This window comes from Danio rerio, chromosome 17, assembly GCF_049306965.1.
Source record: "Danio rerio strain Tuebingen ecotype United States chromosome 17, GRCz12tu, whole genome shotgun sequence".
Classification (NCBI taxonomy): Eukaryota; Metazoa; Chordata; class Actinopteri; order Cypriniformes; family Danionidae; genus Danio; species Danio rerio.
The window spans coordinates 49737096-49753692 of NC_133192.1; the positions used below are offsets into that span (position 1 = coordinate 49737096).

The 16597-nt window shown below is 35.9% G+C and overlaps 2 protein-coding genes across 3 annotated transcripts in view; both read left to right on the top strand.

Annotated features, from left to right (window-relative positions):
• The window catches only part of pgfb (placental growth factor b), a 57170-nt gene extending 52089 nt beyond the window's left edge, over window positions 1-5081 (top strand). The window contains exon 7 of one of the 2 annotated variants that reach the window (XM_021473212.3): window positions 1979-5081. In XM_021473212.3, coding sequence (XP_021328887.3) covers window positions 1979-2000 — 22 coding nt within the window. In that variant the 3' untranslated portion in view covers window positions 2001-5081. Of the gene's footprint in view, window positions 1-997 lie in introns of both variants that reach the window. The other variant, XM_073927761.1, reaches the window with a different exon arrangement.
• Window positions 5082-6498: 1417 nt separating this feature from the next.
• Window positions 6499-11399, top strand: cipca (CLOCK-interacting pacemaker a). Its single transcript, NM_001327903.1, has 4 exons — window positions 6499-6660; window positions 7136-7251; window positions 8236-8405; window positions 10514-11399. Exons 2-4 carry the CDS (start codon window positions 7206-7208, stop codon window positions 11393-11395), a joined length of 1098 nt encoding a protein of 365 aa, NP_001314832.1. The 5' UTR covers window positions 6499-6660; window positions 7136-7205; the 3' UTR covers window positions 11396-11399.
• Window positions 11400-16597: the final 5198 nt, after the last annotated feature.

A 16597-nucleotide genomic window follows, 5' to 3' on the forward strand; every position in this document is an offset into this window, starting at 1 on the left:
TGAGATTTATTCAAATTAAAGGGTATAATTTTTCAGTTAAATATTTGGAACTAATTTATATAAAATTCTATTTTTATATTTGTACACCTCCTTGTTACTTATGTCTGTGTCTGTCTACTTCTGTCAAGTGTTGTAAATGTAACGTGTGTAAACAAAGGTTGATTCTGTAATCATGGCTATTGGAACTAGGGATGCAATAGCACCCCCTGTACATCAGGCTCATACCCAGCAATGCAATAACCAGGTACATTTTCATAATCAAGAATGAGATTTGAAATTCTTTCAATGAAAAATTTATATAAAAGCATGTAGCTGGATAAATTCATGTCACTCACTCACAGAAACTGTCATAACCCAGGTGAGTAAAGGAGATTAAGAGGCTACAACCTCTGCTTGTCCATATTGACAGATCTAGTCATTATAAGCACTGAATTGTTGGACTTGTTTTAAAGGGTCATATCCTACATAGAGGGAAGAGAAACAACTGTTGGTAGTTAGCTCACAAAATGAGACACAAACTGTGAGGAGACCCATGATTTATAGTTTACAAAGTTAAAATGCAAAGATATAAACAGTAATTTAATGCCCTGCTACATTTGTTATTCGTAATTTCATATACAGATAACCACAGTTTATGTAATTATAAAGATAATCATGTTCATATAAACACTATAAATGAGGACTTTTCTACCAATCCCCGGGTCTGAATGCAGACTCAGTGCAGCAGGTCTCTTGCCCAGCGTTTTTCAACCATTGGCTCTATTGGTTATCTAGAGCAGAGGTGTCCAAACTTGGTTCTGGAGGGCTGGTGTCCATGCTTCCCTTAATGAACAACTAAATACCGTGTGCCGTGGCTGTGTCTCACAGTTTGGCAATGGCAGGTCTGCCTTGCCTTCGGAAAGTCATGAATATATGAGAAGCCGACTCTTCTCATAGGATAAGAAAACTCTGCTATGAATAATAATAAGTAAACGACATGTCATCTTTGCACTTGCAGTTTTGCGCTACATCGCTTTCACCCGGAGGAAACCCTTACAAACACGGGGAGAACATGAAAACCACACAGAAATGCCAACTGACCCAGCCGGGGTTGAACCACTGTCCTTGCTGGTGATTGTGCTAACCACTGCACCACCGTGACGCCTCTCCAGCCACTCAAATTCAAATATAATTTTTTATATCTTATCAGTGCTAAACCATTGGGCTATTTACTTTTTTTCTGCACAGCATAACATACCTTCTCATGGGTACTTTCAAAAAGCATGTTGATGGACTATTTTTTTGATAATGTCACTGTGAATATCATTATAGATTATGTGATGTCATATGATGAAATATTGTGTACCGTAACAATAGTTTTTACGTAGAAACATATGTCTAAGTGCTTTTTTTTTTGCAGTTTAAAGTCACCCAAAAATAAAAACACTTCCATCATTTATTCTCCCTTCACTTGTTCACCTCCTATTTGAGTTTCTTTCTTCAGTCAAATAATTCTGGTGGCTGGCACCCATCGACTTCCATAGTAATTTCCCCCCCTATAATTTAAGTCAATAAGTGCCAACAACCAGCATTCTTCAAAATATCTTTGTGTTCAACAGAAGAAAGATACTCATACCGGTTTTAAAACAAAAAATTATATGCAAATTTACGAAAACTAAAGCATGAATTTCCAGTATGTCTTTGTTAAAAAAAATATGATCCCAAGGCAATGTCTGTAATATAAATTTTGCATTCAAAACTGCTTATTTTAAAATACTATGAAAAAAACAAACATTTTAAAACTAGATTCTAAAACGTAATCTAAAATGAAATCTCCTCATTTTCAGTGACATTTTGATAAGAGCAAGTCTTTAAACAACACAAAGAGTGCACTGTTCTCTGATCTTAAGCACACATTTCCACTGATGTGTGTGTGTGTGTGTGTGTGTGTGTGTGTGTGTGTGTGTGTGTGTGTGTGCGTGTGCATGCTCTGTTACAGGTGTCAGCCTCCCCGCAGGTAAACGCTGTCTCGCCATGATGCCAGTCAATCACGCGCATCCGCCCCTCTCTGTGCGACCCTCACCATGGTCATCATTCACTCCTGGATCCCGCCACCTCTCCACACTCCTCGATCCAGGCGCAGAGCTGTAATGGTAGAGGGGCTTCTGTCAGCACACGGGGGAGCTTCCAGTCATCCATACCGAAAAACTGCTGCACAGCTCTTACTGAAGAAAAAAACAAAACAAAAAACAACAGCAGGAGACCAAACTTAAAATCTTAGACTGACGTCAACCCTTTGGACATTATCATAATAATATAATAAGATAATTATTTTATTGTTTAATAGTAATATTATTATTAGTAGAAGTAGCATAGTTACAATAGCGACCAGTCTTCCCTCTTATTTATTAAAATCCGCTGAAGTAAAACAGCTGCATTCCATGATTAGGGATCAACAAAGGCATTGTGTATTTGGAAAGAAGTCTAGAAGGAATCACACAATGAAAATGCCAAAGATGTTTTCATCTCTTTACTGCTATGCAAACTATATTACCCTTTAATTAAGCGAAAACCTCGTCAGACGCTCATACGTGATGCTGTGGTTAAAACTCCAGACTAGAGCTTCTGTGTGAGTTTAGCACTATGGCAAGCCTTTTTAGCATTCATTTTCCTTTGGCTTAATGCCTTATTTATCAGCAATCACCACAGCGGAATGAACCGCCAACTGTTCCAGCATATGTTTTATGCAGTGGATATCATTCCGGCCACAACCCATACATACACTCTCTCACTGACATTCATTCGCTACAGCATCTTTAAATTATCCAATTCACCTTTACCGTACGTGTTTGGACGGTGGGGGAAACTAGAGCAGCCAGAGGAAATACATGCGAGCACAGGACAACATGCAAACACACAGAAATGCCAACTGACCCATCCGTGTTTTTAACCAGCAACCTTCTAGCTGTGAGGCGATAGTGCTAACCACTGAGCAACCATGCTGCCCGCCATTTTAAAGTTTAATATTTTAAATACACTACTGTCTATTTTCACACTACTAGTACTTACTTTTTAAGATAGTACCTTTTCTATTACATATTCATTAGCTACTTGTACACATTCTTTAGGTACTGAAGTGATTTTTTTCATCACAGACCAATGGTAGCGCAAAGATGTTTAGGACCAAAACAAACTCCAAAATGTTTGCTGCAAAAAGAACTTTGTTTTGGCTGGATTTTGTTCAAAATGATGTAATTTCAGTTCTTTTTTTATTTTGTTTGAAGTATATCGGGGCCCTTACTTCTTAGATAATAGTCTTTCCTGATTAGCAATTAGTGCTTATTTAGTACATGCTAGTACACATGTATTGGTAGTTCTAGTACTTGTAGTAAATAAATAAATATAAACACGTAAATAAGTAATTAATTAATCTACTAAATAAGTAATATCTATAATACATACTAATATTAATCAAATAGGTAATAGGTCTAATGCAGGGGTTCCAAACTCGGTTGCTGGAGGGCCACAGCCCAGTACAGTTTAGTTCTAACCCTGCTTCAACACCGTAACCTTCATTCATATTTTTTTCGGCCTAGTCCCTTTATTAATCTGGGGTCGCCACAGCGGAATGAACCGCCAACTTATCCAGCACATGTTTTATGCAACGGATGCCTTTCCAGCTGAAACCCATCATTAGGAAAAACACACTTAACTGTAGGTTTCAAAAAAGCCTGAATCACAAAATTAGTTTGATCAGGTGTTTTTAATTAGGGCTGGAACTAAACTGTGCAGAGCTGCGGGCCTCCAGGAACTAAGATTAGCTGTGTCTGAAATCGCCTACTTCCATACTATATAGTACGCTAAAATAGTATGTCAGTCGAGTAGTATGTCTGGATTCATAGTATTGGATAAACAGTATGTGAGAAGTACCCGGATGACCTACTACATCCGACGAGATTCTGAAGTGCGTAATCAGATAATCGATACGCTATCCCACGATGCACCATGCAAGAATTTATGACTGGGAGTGAAGCAACGCAACTGACCTGGGTAGATCATGTGATGATGACAAATTGGCGCATGTAGTATGTCCGAGTTCTATTCATACTACTGACATTCTTACTGTATAGAATGTACTTTTCTAATGGCTGAATAGTACGCTTCAATTCAAATGCAGTACCTACTGAGTAGTAGGTGATTTCAGATGCAGCCTTTGTCACCTATGGCCTAAAATATCTAATATCTAAATACAAATTAATAATATTAGTGCAATTAACAAACAATAGTATCTGTTTACAGGTAATACTGTCTATCAAATGAGAACTAGTATCGAATAAAAGGTGCACATCTAAAAAAATAAGTTCTAGTACCTAATGAATAACTATTAATATACAGATAAATGGTAGTCAGAATGAATAATAGACCTCAGTGACACAAAAGTCAACAATAATATTTCATTTGTTACTAGTGACAACAGAATATTTACTCATCTTGGCTGAATAAATGTATTGAAGTATGTTTTATAGATTGATTGTTAAAACGGCTTGCCATATTCTTCAAATAAGTGGATTGACATACTGACCTCTAGTGGCAATAATGAAAGACTTAAAAACACTCGCAAAGTGTTTTTGGATTAACGTTGTCCTGAAAGTCATTCCACAAGAATATATATCGTTTAAATATTTACGTTTAGGTAGAAAATAAAAGATTTAATGTGTGCACTGTGTGAGGACAAAGACTTTGCTCTGAAAGGACCAGTCAACATGAAACGAGACAGACGTTCAATCATGATTTGAGTGAATGTTGATGCTTTTTATTATTCTTCTGTCAGTGAAAGTGAATGATTTCCTACACTTTGGACTCTGTAAAGTGCGGGAACTGAACCAAAGAAGCATTATTATCTATGCTGCTGACTGAGTGCAGGGCCCTAAATATAAATGCAATAATTTTCACTAAAGGGCTATTAATTGCCAAAGTATAAAAATGTTGTATGTTTCTAAAAAAAATACTGTTGATATGTATGAAAACTATACAAATTTAAAAGTACCTTTCGTTATAGAGTGACTATTGTTTTTTCTGATTATCATTAAAAATATTTTGTGAAACTTGTGGTGTATTTTATTGTTAATGTACTCAGTACTGTGTCAAAGTTTTAGGCCACCATTACATTTGTTGCTAGTGATGGAAATTACTATATTAGATACAGGACCACAAAACCTGTCTAATATTGCACATATATTTTTCTTTTATGCCAAAAATCATTAGAATGTTGAGTAAAGATTCTAATCTGTGAAGATATTTTGTAAATTTGCTACTTTAAATATATGAAATCTTTAAATCTCTATATTTAGGTTTGTTTGGACCCTCAGAATCCAGATTTTCTGATAGTTTTAGTTTTCTCCAGATAGTTAAAAATCTCAGCCAGTTATTCTAACTAACATTATACAAATATCAAACAAACTACACATCAATGGAAAGCTTTTTTTCAATCTTTAATCTCATTTCTCAGATTTCAATTTTCACATATTTATTTATTAATCACTCTCTTTATTATAGTGTACCAGAAATACAGATTGAAAAAAGTTTATTTATATTTTTGTTCTGATTATAATATATGATTAATATTTATTTAAAGAGGAAAAACGGCTGATGAAACACAGTCTTAAAATGGCCTCCACAGTGTCCAAATCTGAATATTATGAAGGCAGTACAGAACCTAGTGGACAGAAAAAGAAACATTTAACTGCATAAATTTAAAGAAGAACCCTGGTATATGCTGAAGGTAACCTGAAATTACATACAGATTATTTATGAATTCTTCTGGACAGTCCCCAAGTTTTGTTTCGTACCAGGGGAGTACAAATTAAACATTCATGTTTGCTTTAAGAGGGGATTTTGTTTTGAAGATTGTGTTTTTTGTTTCTTATATACAGTATTGTCATGTGTTGCACCTTGCCAAATTCTATGTATATTAGCGCATGACATTGTGGAATGAATTATTGGTAACTTTATAACTGACTTAATATAATTCTTATTATAATTTAATATTAATATCATAAGTTCTTAAGAATGCGTTTTCAGGTTAAAAGAATTAGTACTGGATGGATAAAGGGCTAGTTAATACCTTTAAAGAACTATTTAATACCGTATCAAACTAATTTACTTACTTTTTTCATTTTAAAACAGTACTAGCACGTGAATACTACTACTACTATTACCAGTATTAATATTAATAGTAATAATTATTATATTTTGTAAGCACAACTTGTAACGTACTTTTAATTCTGTGCCCTATTTTTGCATGCAGTGAACATTATAATGGGATTATTAAGATGATGCCGCGGCGCGTGCTGGATCACACTTGACACAGCAGTACAGATTTCACACCACATTTCAGTCACGTTTACAGTCGCAAGGGTTCAGCTCTGCGCCAATCAGAACGCGCTATGCAAATGTTAAGGCGGATCTTGCATCGTAAAACAAGTGACGTTTAGGCTGTTCCCCTGGTAACAGCCATTTAAGCCAGGGCAGGAGGCGGAGCGAAGTTTGTAAACTCACGTTGCAGTGTAGACGATCCGTTTTCCACAACAACAGAAATATAAGCTCAGTTTGAGACCGTCAACCGTCAGTTCGTTCACAGACTTCAGCAAGAAAGCGACTTCGAAAGAATATTTGTTATTGGTAAGTGTTAATAAAACGTGCGTTTGATATTGTATCGTGTGTTACTGTGAGAGTCTCGTGTTTAACATCGTGTATCAAGTGCTGCAGAAGCTTGACATTCAGACTCTGTTTAAAGTAACTTAACGTTAGATTAAAAACATAGTTATTGTTTTATTAATGCAGAATTTAAACTGTTAATATGTTTTTGTTAACACTGTGTTAGGTTATTATGGAAATGTTTACATGGCACTCTGCTTATGATTCATTCATGGGCTGTTTGTTTACTAACACAAAATTGTAGTAGTGCTTGCTAATTAATCCCAAAGCTATTTTTGTATTAATACATCTTATATTTGGTGTTTAAATGCGTACAACTGTCAGTTTGGAGCTGTATTTCACTGATATCACCGTTATAAATGTGTTCACGTTACAGTAGGCTATCATCTTTCATGGTTTTGACTTTCTTTTATTGACTCCAAGGCTTTGTCTTTTTCAGTCACGGCCTGCATCAGGGCTGTACAGATAGACTAAAATCAAACAAATCGGACCACCAGAGAAGATTCAACATGGGCAACAAACGGAAAGCCTCCAGTGACACCGACAAAGATTCAGGTTAGTCATTGACCTGGTTTTCTAGACTTAAAATTTTATATTCGCACATTCAGAATTTCTCCTTTATAATATAATTTCTGAAAAGTATTCTTTGCAAATTCCAAATAGTAAAATCATATTTAGCAGCCAATGACTATCAAAGTACAATTTTGTTCACTGTTAAATAAATAGTCCTGATGTTGTTTTCAATTCATACTTACATAAGATTTCCATCTGAATATTAGTTTGGTAAGTACTTTGGTAAAGGATATATGGAGCAAGTCACAAGTTGTCACTAAATTATGACTAAGTGCGACTATAAAAGCAACCTCATTAATTATTATTATTGTTTTAAGCAAAATGTGATGCCCTGATTTGACTTTCACTAATTCAGTGGCACAATTCTAACTAATTCCCATGTTACTGGCTGGATATATAAAACACAGCACATAATTAAGGGTATAACCCCATTTTTATGGGGGTAGGCTTGTATTTTAGAGGACTGTAAAAATACTCAAACTTGTCTTTGCAATGTTCTCAAACAATTATATTTACCAAAGTCACATTAGTGCTAATTTCGCTTCTGTCACATTCATATCGGATAGATGTCACATTCATAACGAAGCTGTTTTTCTTCATAAATACAAACATGTTAAATAATCAATTATTTTTGTTTTATAGAGTCAACTCTTTGGCTTTTGATGAGCATAGTTTCTTTTGGGTTGTGCAGTTTAATTTACAGAATTTCTACGAAGCATGTTGTATACTATAAACTCGCATACTTTTTTGGTCAGATCCATAACACATGCTTATTTTCCTAATTTAAAGTATAAAAAATGTTTACAGATTGATATTTTTCTAATCTGTAATTCTGTGGTTAATTCTGTGGAAAATATAAACGGACGTTTTAATATAATGCTAACATATACTTTCTCTGTGAATTTATGTTTTGAGTTTTTAACATCCATAACGCTGGAATTGCTCATGATTTTCTTCACACCGTAGATGCCAGCTCAGGATATTTTAGTGCTCTAGACCAGACAGACATTGAAGACATTGGACCAACTGGTTCTGCAGCACTAAACATGCCGACAGCTCCTCGGGTGCCTTTCATTACTGGCTCGCATCCAGGCATATCTCCCATGATCGTAATGAACAACTTTGTCCTCAAGCAGGTATGACGCACGCATATCATTCTGGATTTATCTTGTATTTGTAGTTGCTTTCCTGAGATATTTCGATTTTGTGACACTTGGGATTGTAGTATTGTTTTGGTCAAATTCAAAACTGTATTTATTAAATATGCTGGTAGTTTCAGGTCATTGGATCATTATTGCACTGAATACTCTTTGAATCTCAAAACATGTATAACAAAAAGATGAATATGACTAGAGATGTCTGTAAATCATTTATTAGCGAAAATCGTGAATTCAGACATCAGAAGCACACAGGAGAAATTCAATTTAATTTCAACACTGTGATGTATTAAAAAAATTCTAACGCATGTCCACATTAGCATTTTCATAAATGCGTTTAGTTCAAGCTGCGATGTTGATATAAGTGAGGTAGTTCATAACGTGCTTGTTTATTAAATTTCATTAATTTATTAGTGCAAGTTGTGGATTTTTTTAACGTAATGCATCTTTAATGTACAGCTGCTTTACATTTCACATGAGAAGAGATGTATCATTGCACATGTTGTTCATTTACTGCTTCTCAATGCTAGCAAGCGAGAACATGATGTTAATCAGAACGAGATGATTACTTTAAATATTGATTTATAAATATTAGTGCTGGGTCAATGACACACAAGGGTATCCACGCTGAAGACAAGGACGAACCTATTCATATGCCAAGAAATATTACATTTACACATTACATCTTATACATTTCTTAGGTTTTTAAGTTCGAAGTTTAGAGGTGTTCATACTTTACATTTTGTTTGATACAAAAAATTTGCTATTGCTCTCTTTACTTGATTAACTTTGAACCTAATTCACTTAATTAAGTTATTGCTGCACAATAAATAATCATATGATGAAAATATGAATCTCAGTCTGCATGCAAACTCCTGGTTCGGTTTGACCTGAAATATAAATCACAAATCAGAGACATCTAAATAATCCAAAAGCAGGACACAATACAGGGTGCCACCATAACAAGAACAGAATGTTCATGCATACCAGTTAAAGTTGTGATGTTCCTCATTACAGATCAATGCAGATGTCTAAAATCATTTCCTTGCAGCATATCTTCATTTGGTTCCTTTACACATTTTGTAAACTCTTTACATGATATCAGCTGAAACATAGATACAACATACTTTTTTATTTTTTTATTTCGGTCTAAGCCGAATAAACCAGCAGAACCAAAACCACATGTCAACACCCTAAACATATAATCTATTTAGGCGTTATATAGAAAGCTAACACATTATCCTTTTTTTTTTTTTTTTGGCTAACATGCTAGTCATAAAAAAGGTGTTTTGAAAATTGTTAGGGAGTAGCTAGCATAAAGTAGCTCAGCTATGCTTTTATTAGTTTGACAGTAGCTCAACTGTTTATGATATTATGTACCTTTTCCAGTAGCTAGCTATTTTCAGCAATTAGCAAAGTAGCTTTTTGACAGCTACAGTACATTTAGTGAACCTGCAATGGTTTGAAGCAGAAAGCCATTAGTGTATTACAGCCATCAATTCATAAAGTATTCTAACAGTTCTGACCTGAAGTAAAAATGTCCTGCAAGGACTTCAATAAAAACATTAAACAAAATATAGCTTTGTCCTTTTTTTTGTTTTTTATGGAGAAAATGCTACTATATCCCTTATCAATTAATATATATGTACAGTATATACTACATGCAATGCTACATTTATTGCAGCTTTGTACTTTGAATTTTGAAAGTTTGAGAAATTCGAAAACTGTCATAACAATACATTATTATATCATAATTATATTGTGTTGTTTTATGTATTACATATTTTACTTAAGATCAACATTTCTTTATATTGCCTTTGTGAAATAAGTTTCAGTGTAAGTAACTACATTTTAAGAAATAACTAATCCTGTTGCGAGCTTCTTTTTAAGAAGTGTAGTTTAACAGTAGCTTAGCTACTTTTTCTTGATGTGCAGCGGGTAGCTTATCAACTACAGTTTCAGAGCAGCTCCCCCAACATTAGTTTTGAAGTTGTCCTATGAGTTGCAATTGGCTCAAACTGTTATTGTGGATGAGAGCCAAAGAGTATGTGTCCGTTTTAAAAACATTTGATTTCTTCTTCTTTCAGCCGAACTCTACTGCGCCTGCTTTAAAACCTTGGAGCCTAAACACTTCATTAGATGTGGTTCCCCAGTCTCAGCTGCTTTACCTACAGCCTGTTGCTAAATGTTTACCCAGCGGTGACAGTACGAGCCAAAGCTTTGACAAGCAGAAGCATTCCAAAAAGCATGCTCCCCTGCAAAGCACCTTTCAAAAAATTGCCCCACATCCTGCTCAAGAACCTACAGTTGACCAAGGGCCTGGTGCCATCAATAGGAGGTCAAGCCACAGTCATGCTGGAAGACATCACCGACACCGTTATGAGGACAAACCTTTCCACAATTTCCCTTTGAAGCAGGATGTCTCTGAGACTTTTAGTGGTTACGGTGTAGACCCAAGTATTTCTTCTTTAGAAGAAATTGGTCACACCGTTGAAGACATGCATGTGAAAGACTCTCCGTCTAGGCTTTCAGATTTTCAGGAGCCCCATACCACCACTTCCCCGTTCTCTCTTTGTACTGACTCCTTCCTCGCAGCGTTCCCTCAGAAGTTCCCTAAAACTTCAATCAGCCAGAGCAGTGATGTGGAAAGTATCCCAGAAGCCCTCTCTCCAAGTTCCAGCAAACGCAAACGCTTTTGCAACACGTATAATATCTTGAATCGGTCAGGCCTGCTGGGCATCACAATGCGCACAAAGGAACTCATTCGACAAAACAAACGCTCCCAGGCCCAACTTCAGAGTCTACAGGCTCAGACTGATCTGTTTTTGGAGGCCATATGTAGCAGAGACCCCAAAGTCTGGACCAGATTGCAGCTCCTCCTCCAGAACTCTGGAAACAGTGAGGAAATGCCGGTGGACTCTGTAAAGGGTGTTGAGGAAGACCTATCAGATGTGGGCTGTATGGTGTAGTAGCCAGTTCAGATGTGCATATTTTAAACTGTATTCTGGCGATTTAGGAATTAACTTCTCTTTGCCCAAATGTTATTATGGAAATTTTACAATTTCATTTGGAAACGTCAAAGATTTGAGACTTTGAAGGGTTTTTTTTCTGCTTTTAACACTTCCTTTTGTGCACAATTTTGCAGTTTGAACAAGTATCATGCGAAGTTACAATGCACAAAGTTCACTCTATATCTTTTAACGCTGTTTCTGAACTGCCCCAAACACCTCTGTTGTAGGAGTTTTCTTTCTAAAAAGTACTCGACACACTATTCTGGATTTTAATTATTCCTACCCAAAGTTGCCCAAGTGGTTGATATACTGTATGTTTACACCAGACATTTGTGTGCTTAAAAGAAGTCTAAACATTGGCCTCTTGGCTAAAACAAGTAGCCCAAGATGGGCCGGCACGGTGACTCAGTGGTTAGCTCTGTCGCCTCACAGCAAGAAAGTTGCTGGTTCCATTCTCAGCTGGTCCAGTTGGCGTTTCTGTGTGGAGTTTGCATGTTCTCCCCATGTTTGCGTTAGTTGTATTGGATGAATACAAGTGAATTGGATATTCAATTGTATTTACTGCATAAAACATTTGCCGGAATTGTTGGCGGTTCATTCCGCTGTGGTGACCCTTGATAAATAAGGGGTAGATATGAAAGCCCAATATAATATATAACTATTTATATAGTTATAAATTAAACAGACTTCACATATGAAGCCATACATTCCTGATTATTTGTTTACTACTCTATTTTCAGACATGCAGTATTAGATTTTATCTGACCACACAAATTTTGCCTTGTATTAGCCAATACATACATATGTAGACATCTTTAAAGCACAGAAAAGTCTTGTTGGGTTGTCTTTGTGTTTCTCTGATTGAATATACAATATAGTATTTGACCGACATGATGAAGAACCTTTGTATTTGGATGGTGCGCCTTTTATAACATCTATCTGGAGTTTAAAAAGCACACTCCCAGAGTAATTCTGTAATGATTTATCATCTATAATCATTGAGGAATTTTGAGCGTACACTTAACAAACGTGGACATGTGAGACTTACTGTATATCACATCTTGTTAAAAAGCTTGGTACTACCCCTTGATAAGAGTCGAGAAATGAAGTTATTTCTTTGTGGGCTAAATATACCAAGTTTGCTATTGTCATTTCCCGTCTTTCGGATGAGACGTTAAACCGAGGTCCTGACTCTCTGCGGTCATTAAAAATCCCATGGCACTTCTCGTGAAAGAGCAGGGGTGTAACCCCGGTGTCCTGGCCAAAGTCCCTCTATCGGCCCTTACGATCATGGCCTCCCAATCATCCCCTTCCACCGAATTGGCTCGATCACTGTCTCTCCACTCCACCTATAGCTGGTGTGTGGTGAGCGCACTGGCGCCGTTGTCCTGTGGCTGCCGTCGCATCATCCAAGTGGATGCTGCACACTGGTGGTAGTGTGGAGAGACCCCCCTCATGATTGTGAAGCGCTTTGGGTGTATGGCCATACACAATAAATGCGCTATATAAATACACATTACATTTACATTTTACATTACATTGTGTAAACCATTTTAATATTATTATCTGGTGTTGAAAAACTGCTGTTTAGTGACTAATTAGATTAAACAACTTCATTTTACAACAATCTAATGTCATTAAGTAAGGTTTGCGGTAGTCGGTTTATACAATTTTTCACCATTACTTAACAAATCAACCCATTTTTCATCAGTAGCATTAGTCATTAAGGAAATAAGCTGCTTTTTTTCAATGTTCTTGAATTTGCACATTGTCAGAGCATCATTCGCAGAACTCTCCAGTCCCATTTGCACTTTTATGGATTTGTGCCTATTTAAGCCTGGCCTGGATAGATGCATCTATCCAACATCAACTCTTTCTTTTTCTCATTTTCTTTCTGAAAAAGCCGCAATCTAGTTGTTCATTTATTAATACAATTCATGAAGGAGGCCTTGGAACACTGGAACTGGAAAGAAAAAAAAAGATTTCTGATCAAATTAAACCAAAATGAATTTTTTTCTTCCATTTTTGTTCATCACTGTATCTAATGAATGCCTTTTTATAAATGACATATTTTGGTTTTTACTTTAAGAGATTATACATAAGTGCATATAAAATTAGTTTTTATAACAATTCTGCATAAAATGTGAAACTTGGAATCACCTTTGTGTGTATTTGAAATTAAATGTAACAATGTGTTTGTAATAAACATTTGTATGTGCATAATATGTTCTTCTCATGCATGCGTTTTTGTTCCAACGCTATCTCATGGCATTTCGTAACATTAGTGGTTAATTTGTATGTTTTCATTCGTACAATTTGCTTATCTGCCAATGACGGTTGGGTTTAGGGGCGGGGTTGGGTGCCACACCTCCTTTTTAAAATCCGATGAATTCATACAAATTAGCCACTAAACTGACAAAACGTAAAATAGTTACATTTCCTCGATCAGGCTGGTTTGTTCTTGTTATTGTCTATGGCAGTGTTTCTCAACCACGTTACTGGAGGACCACCAACACTGCATGCTTTGGATGTCTCCTTTCTCTGTCACACCCATTACAGGTCTTTCAGCTCTGCTAATGAGCTGATGATCAGAATCAGGTGTGTTTGGTTAAGGAGACATAGAAAATGTGCAGAGCCGGTGGTCCTCCAGGAACATGGTTGAGAAACATTGGTCTTTGGGAAAGACCATTGGAATTAAGGAGTACTATTAATCATTTGTGCTGGATAGGGTGTTTAAATCTGTTAACTATTTGCAATGCTTTGTGTAGTATTGTTCAGAGAGTTTACATTTACAAAGAAAAATCGGTTTTCTTAATTTTTTCTGTTGCATCCTGCTTTTCTGCGTACATACAGACTATTTGTTAGAGAAAGCAGGTACTAAAAAGCCTGCTTGTTTTTTGTTTTTTTTCTTTTCAGCATTAACCTGTTGTGTTCATATATCAAAACCAGATCTAAAATGACATTTTATTCAGTAGAAATCTATGCAACGGCCTTGTTTAAAGTTAGCTGTGAACAATTAGTACAGTTTTGTATTCACAAAATATAATAACAATAATAATTCATTGCAATTAATCAACTTTTTAGGGTAAGGGGTTGAAAATGAGGTATACGGGCTGAATTTAAACAAACAGATTAAAGGTGCAGTAGGTGATCTGCCAAAATGCTAGTCGGTTAGCAAATTAGTTTTGGGCGGTAGGGGAAACTGTGAAACTTTGTTTCAAAGCCAGGCCTCCTGAAATTGCCCACCGCGACACGACAGCAGAAAACCCACTAGTTCATGTCATTCGCAAGTTAGGCCGGCGGCGTGCAGGAATTATACTTATTACTAAGCCACACTTGCATGCTATTTCGGAGCGAATATTCAGAGTAGCATCACAGGCTGTCATTGTTCAGAATTAACCCAATGTGAATATAAAAGCATCTATAGCTCAGTAAAGCAGGCTAGGCGGAAAAGCGCTATTTACTCATGTTTTGTTGTTAAACTATAAATCTACATTATTGATGCTGTAAAAGGCCCTTATGAAACTGAAAACAGTCACGTCAATCTTTCGCCGGGAGATTTCAGTGGCTGAACAACATGTCTGTGCATAACCCATTTGTAGCATCTGCATCAGGTCTGCGTGAAGCTGAAATAGTTTTAAAAACAGAACCTGTCCTGTCTAACAGAAATACTTCAGGCATGGTGTCGTCCTTCCTCCAGTGTGCAAAAGTAACTCCAATATTGATTCAGGAGTTTAAAAAGTTTCAATTCAGCATTTGATTTTGCCGCTGCTGTGATCGTCTCATGCGGGCGTGCACACGCTAATGGCGCATATGTGTGAACAGAGATGCGCAAAAGCCCAAATCTTTATTTGTTGACAGTTTGAGCAACTTTTCGGAATTATGGGAGATGTCAGCCTGACTATATTTAATTGGATGAACATTTTTTTAGTTTCATGTCTTATCCAGAATATAAAAAAAATATAAACACATTTAGATCATTTACTGTAATCATTACTATAGGACTGTGAAGAGACTTTCAACCAGCACAACAAAAAATGTGTCTGAAGACAGTCACCTACTGCACCTTTAAGTTGAACATTACTAAATTTATTTTGTTTAAATTCAGCTCATACTGTATAAATAGTTTGCAACCACTTACCTTAAAAAAAAGCAGTGAATCCAATAAATCTTTTTTTCAGTGTGACTTTTTCCGTGCCTTCTAAAATAAAGGCATTTTACATGTATTTAATATTTTGCCCAATGATTTGTTCTACCAGTAAACTAACCAAACAAGTGGTAAAAATGACCACAGACACAAAAAAGGCAATGTTATAATATTTATTGTTATTTTTTAAAACTAAATGATGCCTAATATAACCATGTATAAATGCATTTTGCTTTACATCACATTTATATCAGGATGTTCGATGGCAATCTAACTGATTACAAATAAAGCACTAACTGAAAATATTCCATGCTATATGTTTCATGCGCCGAAAACAGCAACAGTTCTAACTTAGTTCAGCATAACAACTAAAAAGGTGGAAGACAAACTGCATATACATAAAAGAAAAATATCCTCTTACATGTAGTAGTGTGGCAGTGGAAAAAACCCTGTTTTTTTTTAAAAACCTCAACTAATCTGCAACAGAAGTAATTGATCCAGTCTAGAGGGACATGGAGAGTGTGGCTGTTTTGATAAGATGTGATTCTCAATCAACAGCTGCCTGAGAATGTTGAAGCTTCATGTTTCAAAACAATCAACAAATTTGGGATTGGAGCTGTCTTAAGCGCGCACTTACAATAATTGACTCGCTGAAATGAAACTTAATAGTGCACCGCTGTTTTATAAGAGGGTTTCAGTTACAGAACAGTGCGACCCTCCATTATTACTAATTACTTTGAATGAGGGAAGAGAAAAAAAAAAATACTGCTAGCTTTGATTTAGTTGTAAATCAGTTAATAAAGCAGATTTTGTTTACATTATTATTACACACACACACACACACAAACACATTTATATATATAATGTTTATCTGCTGATCTTTGTTTAGAGTACCAAACTCATAAGTGCCCTTTGAAACATTCAATAACTAAACCACAAGATATAGTACATCTGGAAATTTATATTTATAGCGCTTCACTTTTTCCACATTTTTTATGTTACAGCCTTTTTCT

What these genes read in the sequence shown, in the direction of transcription:
- cipca (NM_001327903.1), top strand. Translation starts at nt 7,206, where the DNA reads ATGGGCAACAAACGGAAAGCCTCCAGTGACACCGACAAAGATTCAG. An exon ending in TGACACCGACAAAGATTCAG is followed by an intron (nt 7,252 to 8,235) that starts GTTAGTCATTGA and finishes TTCACACCGTAG; the next exon opens with ATGCCAGCTCAGGATATTTT. An exon ending in ACAACTTTGTCCTCAAGCAG is followed by an intron (nt 8,406 to 10,513) that starts GTATGACGCACG and finishes TTCTTCTTTCAG; the next exon opens with CCGAACTCTACTGCGCCTGC.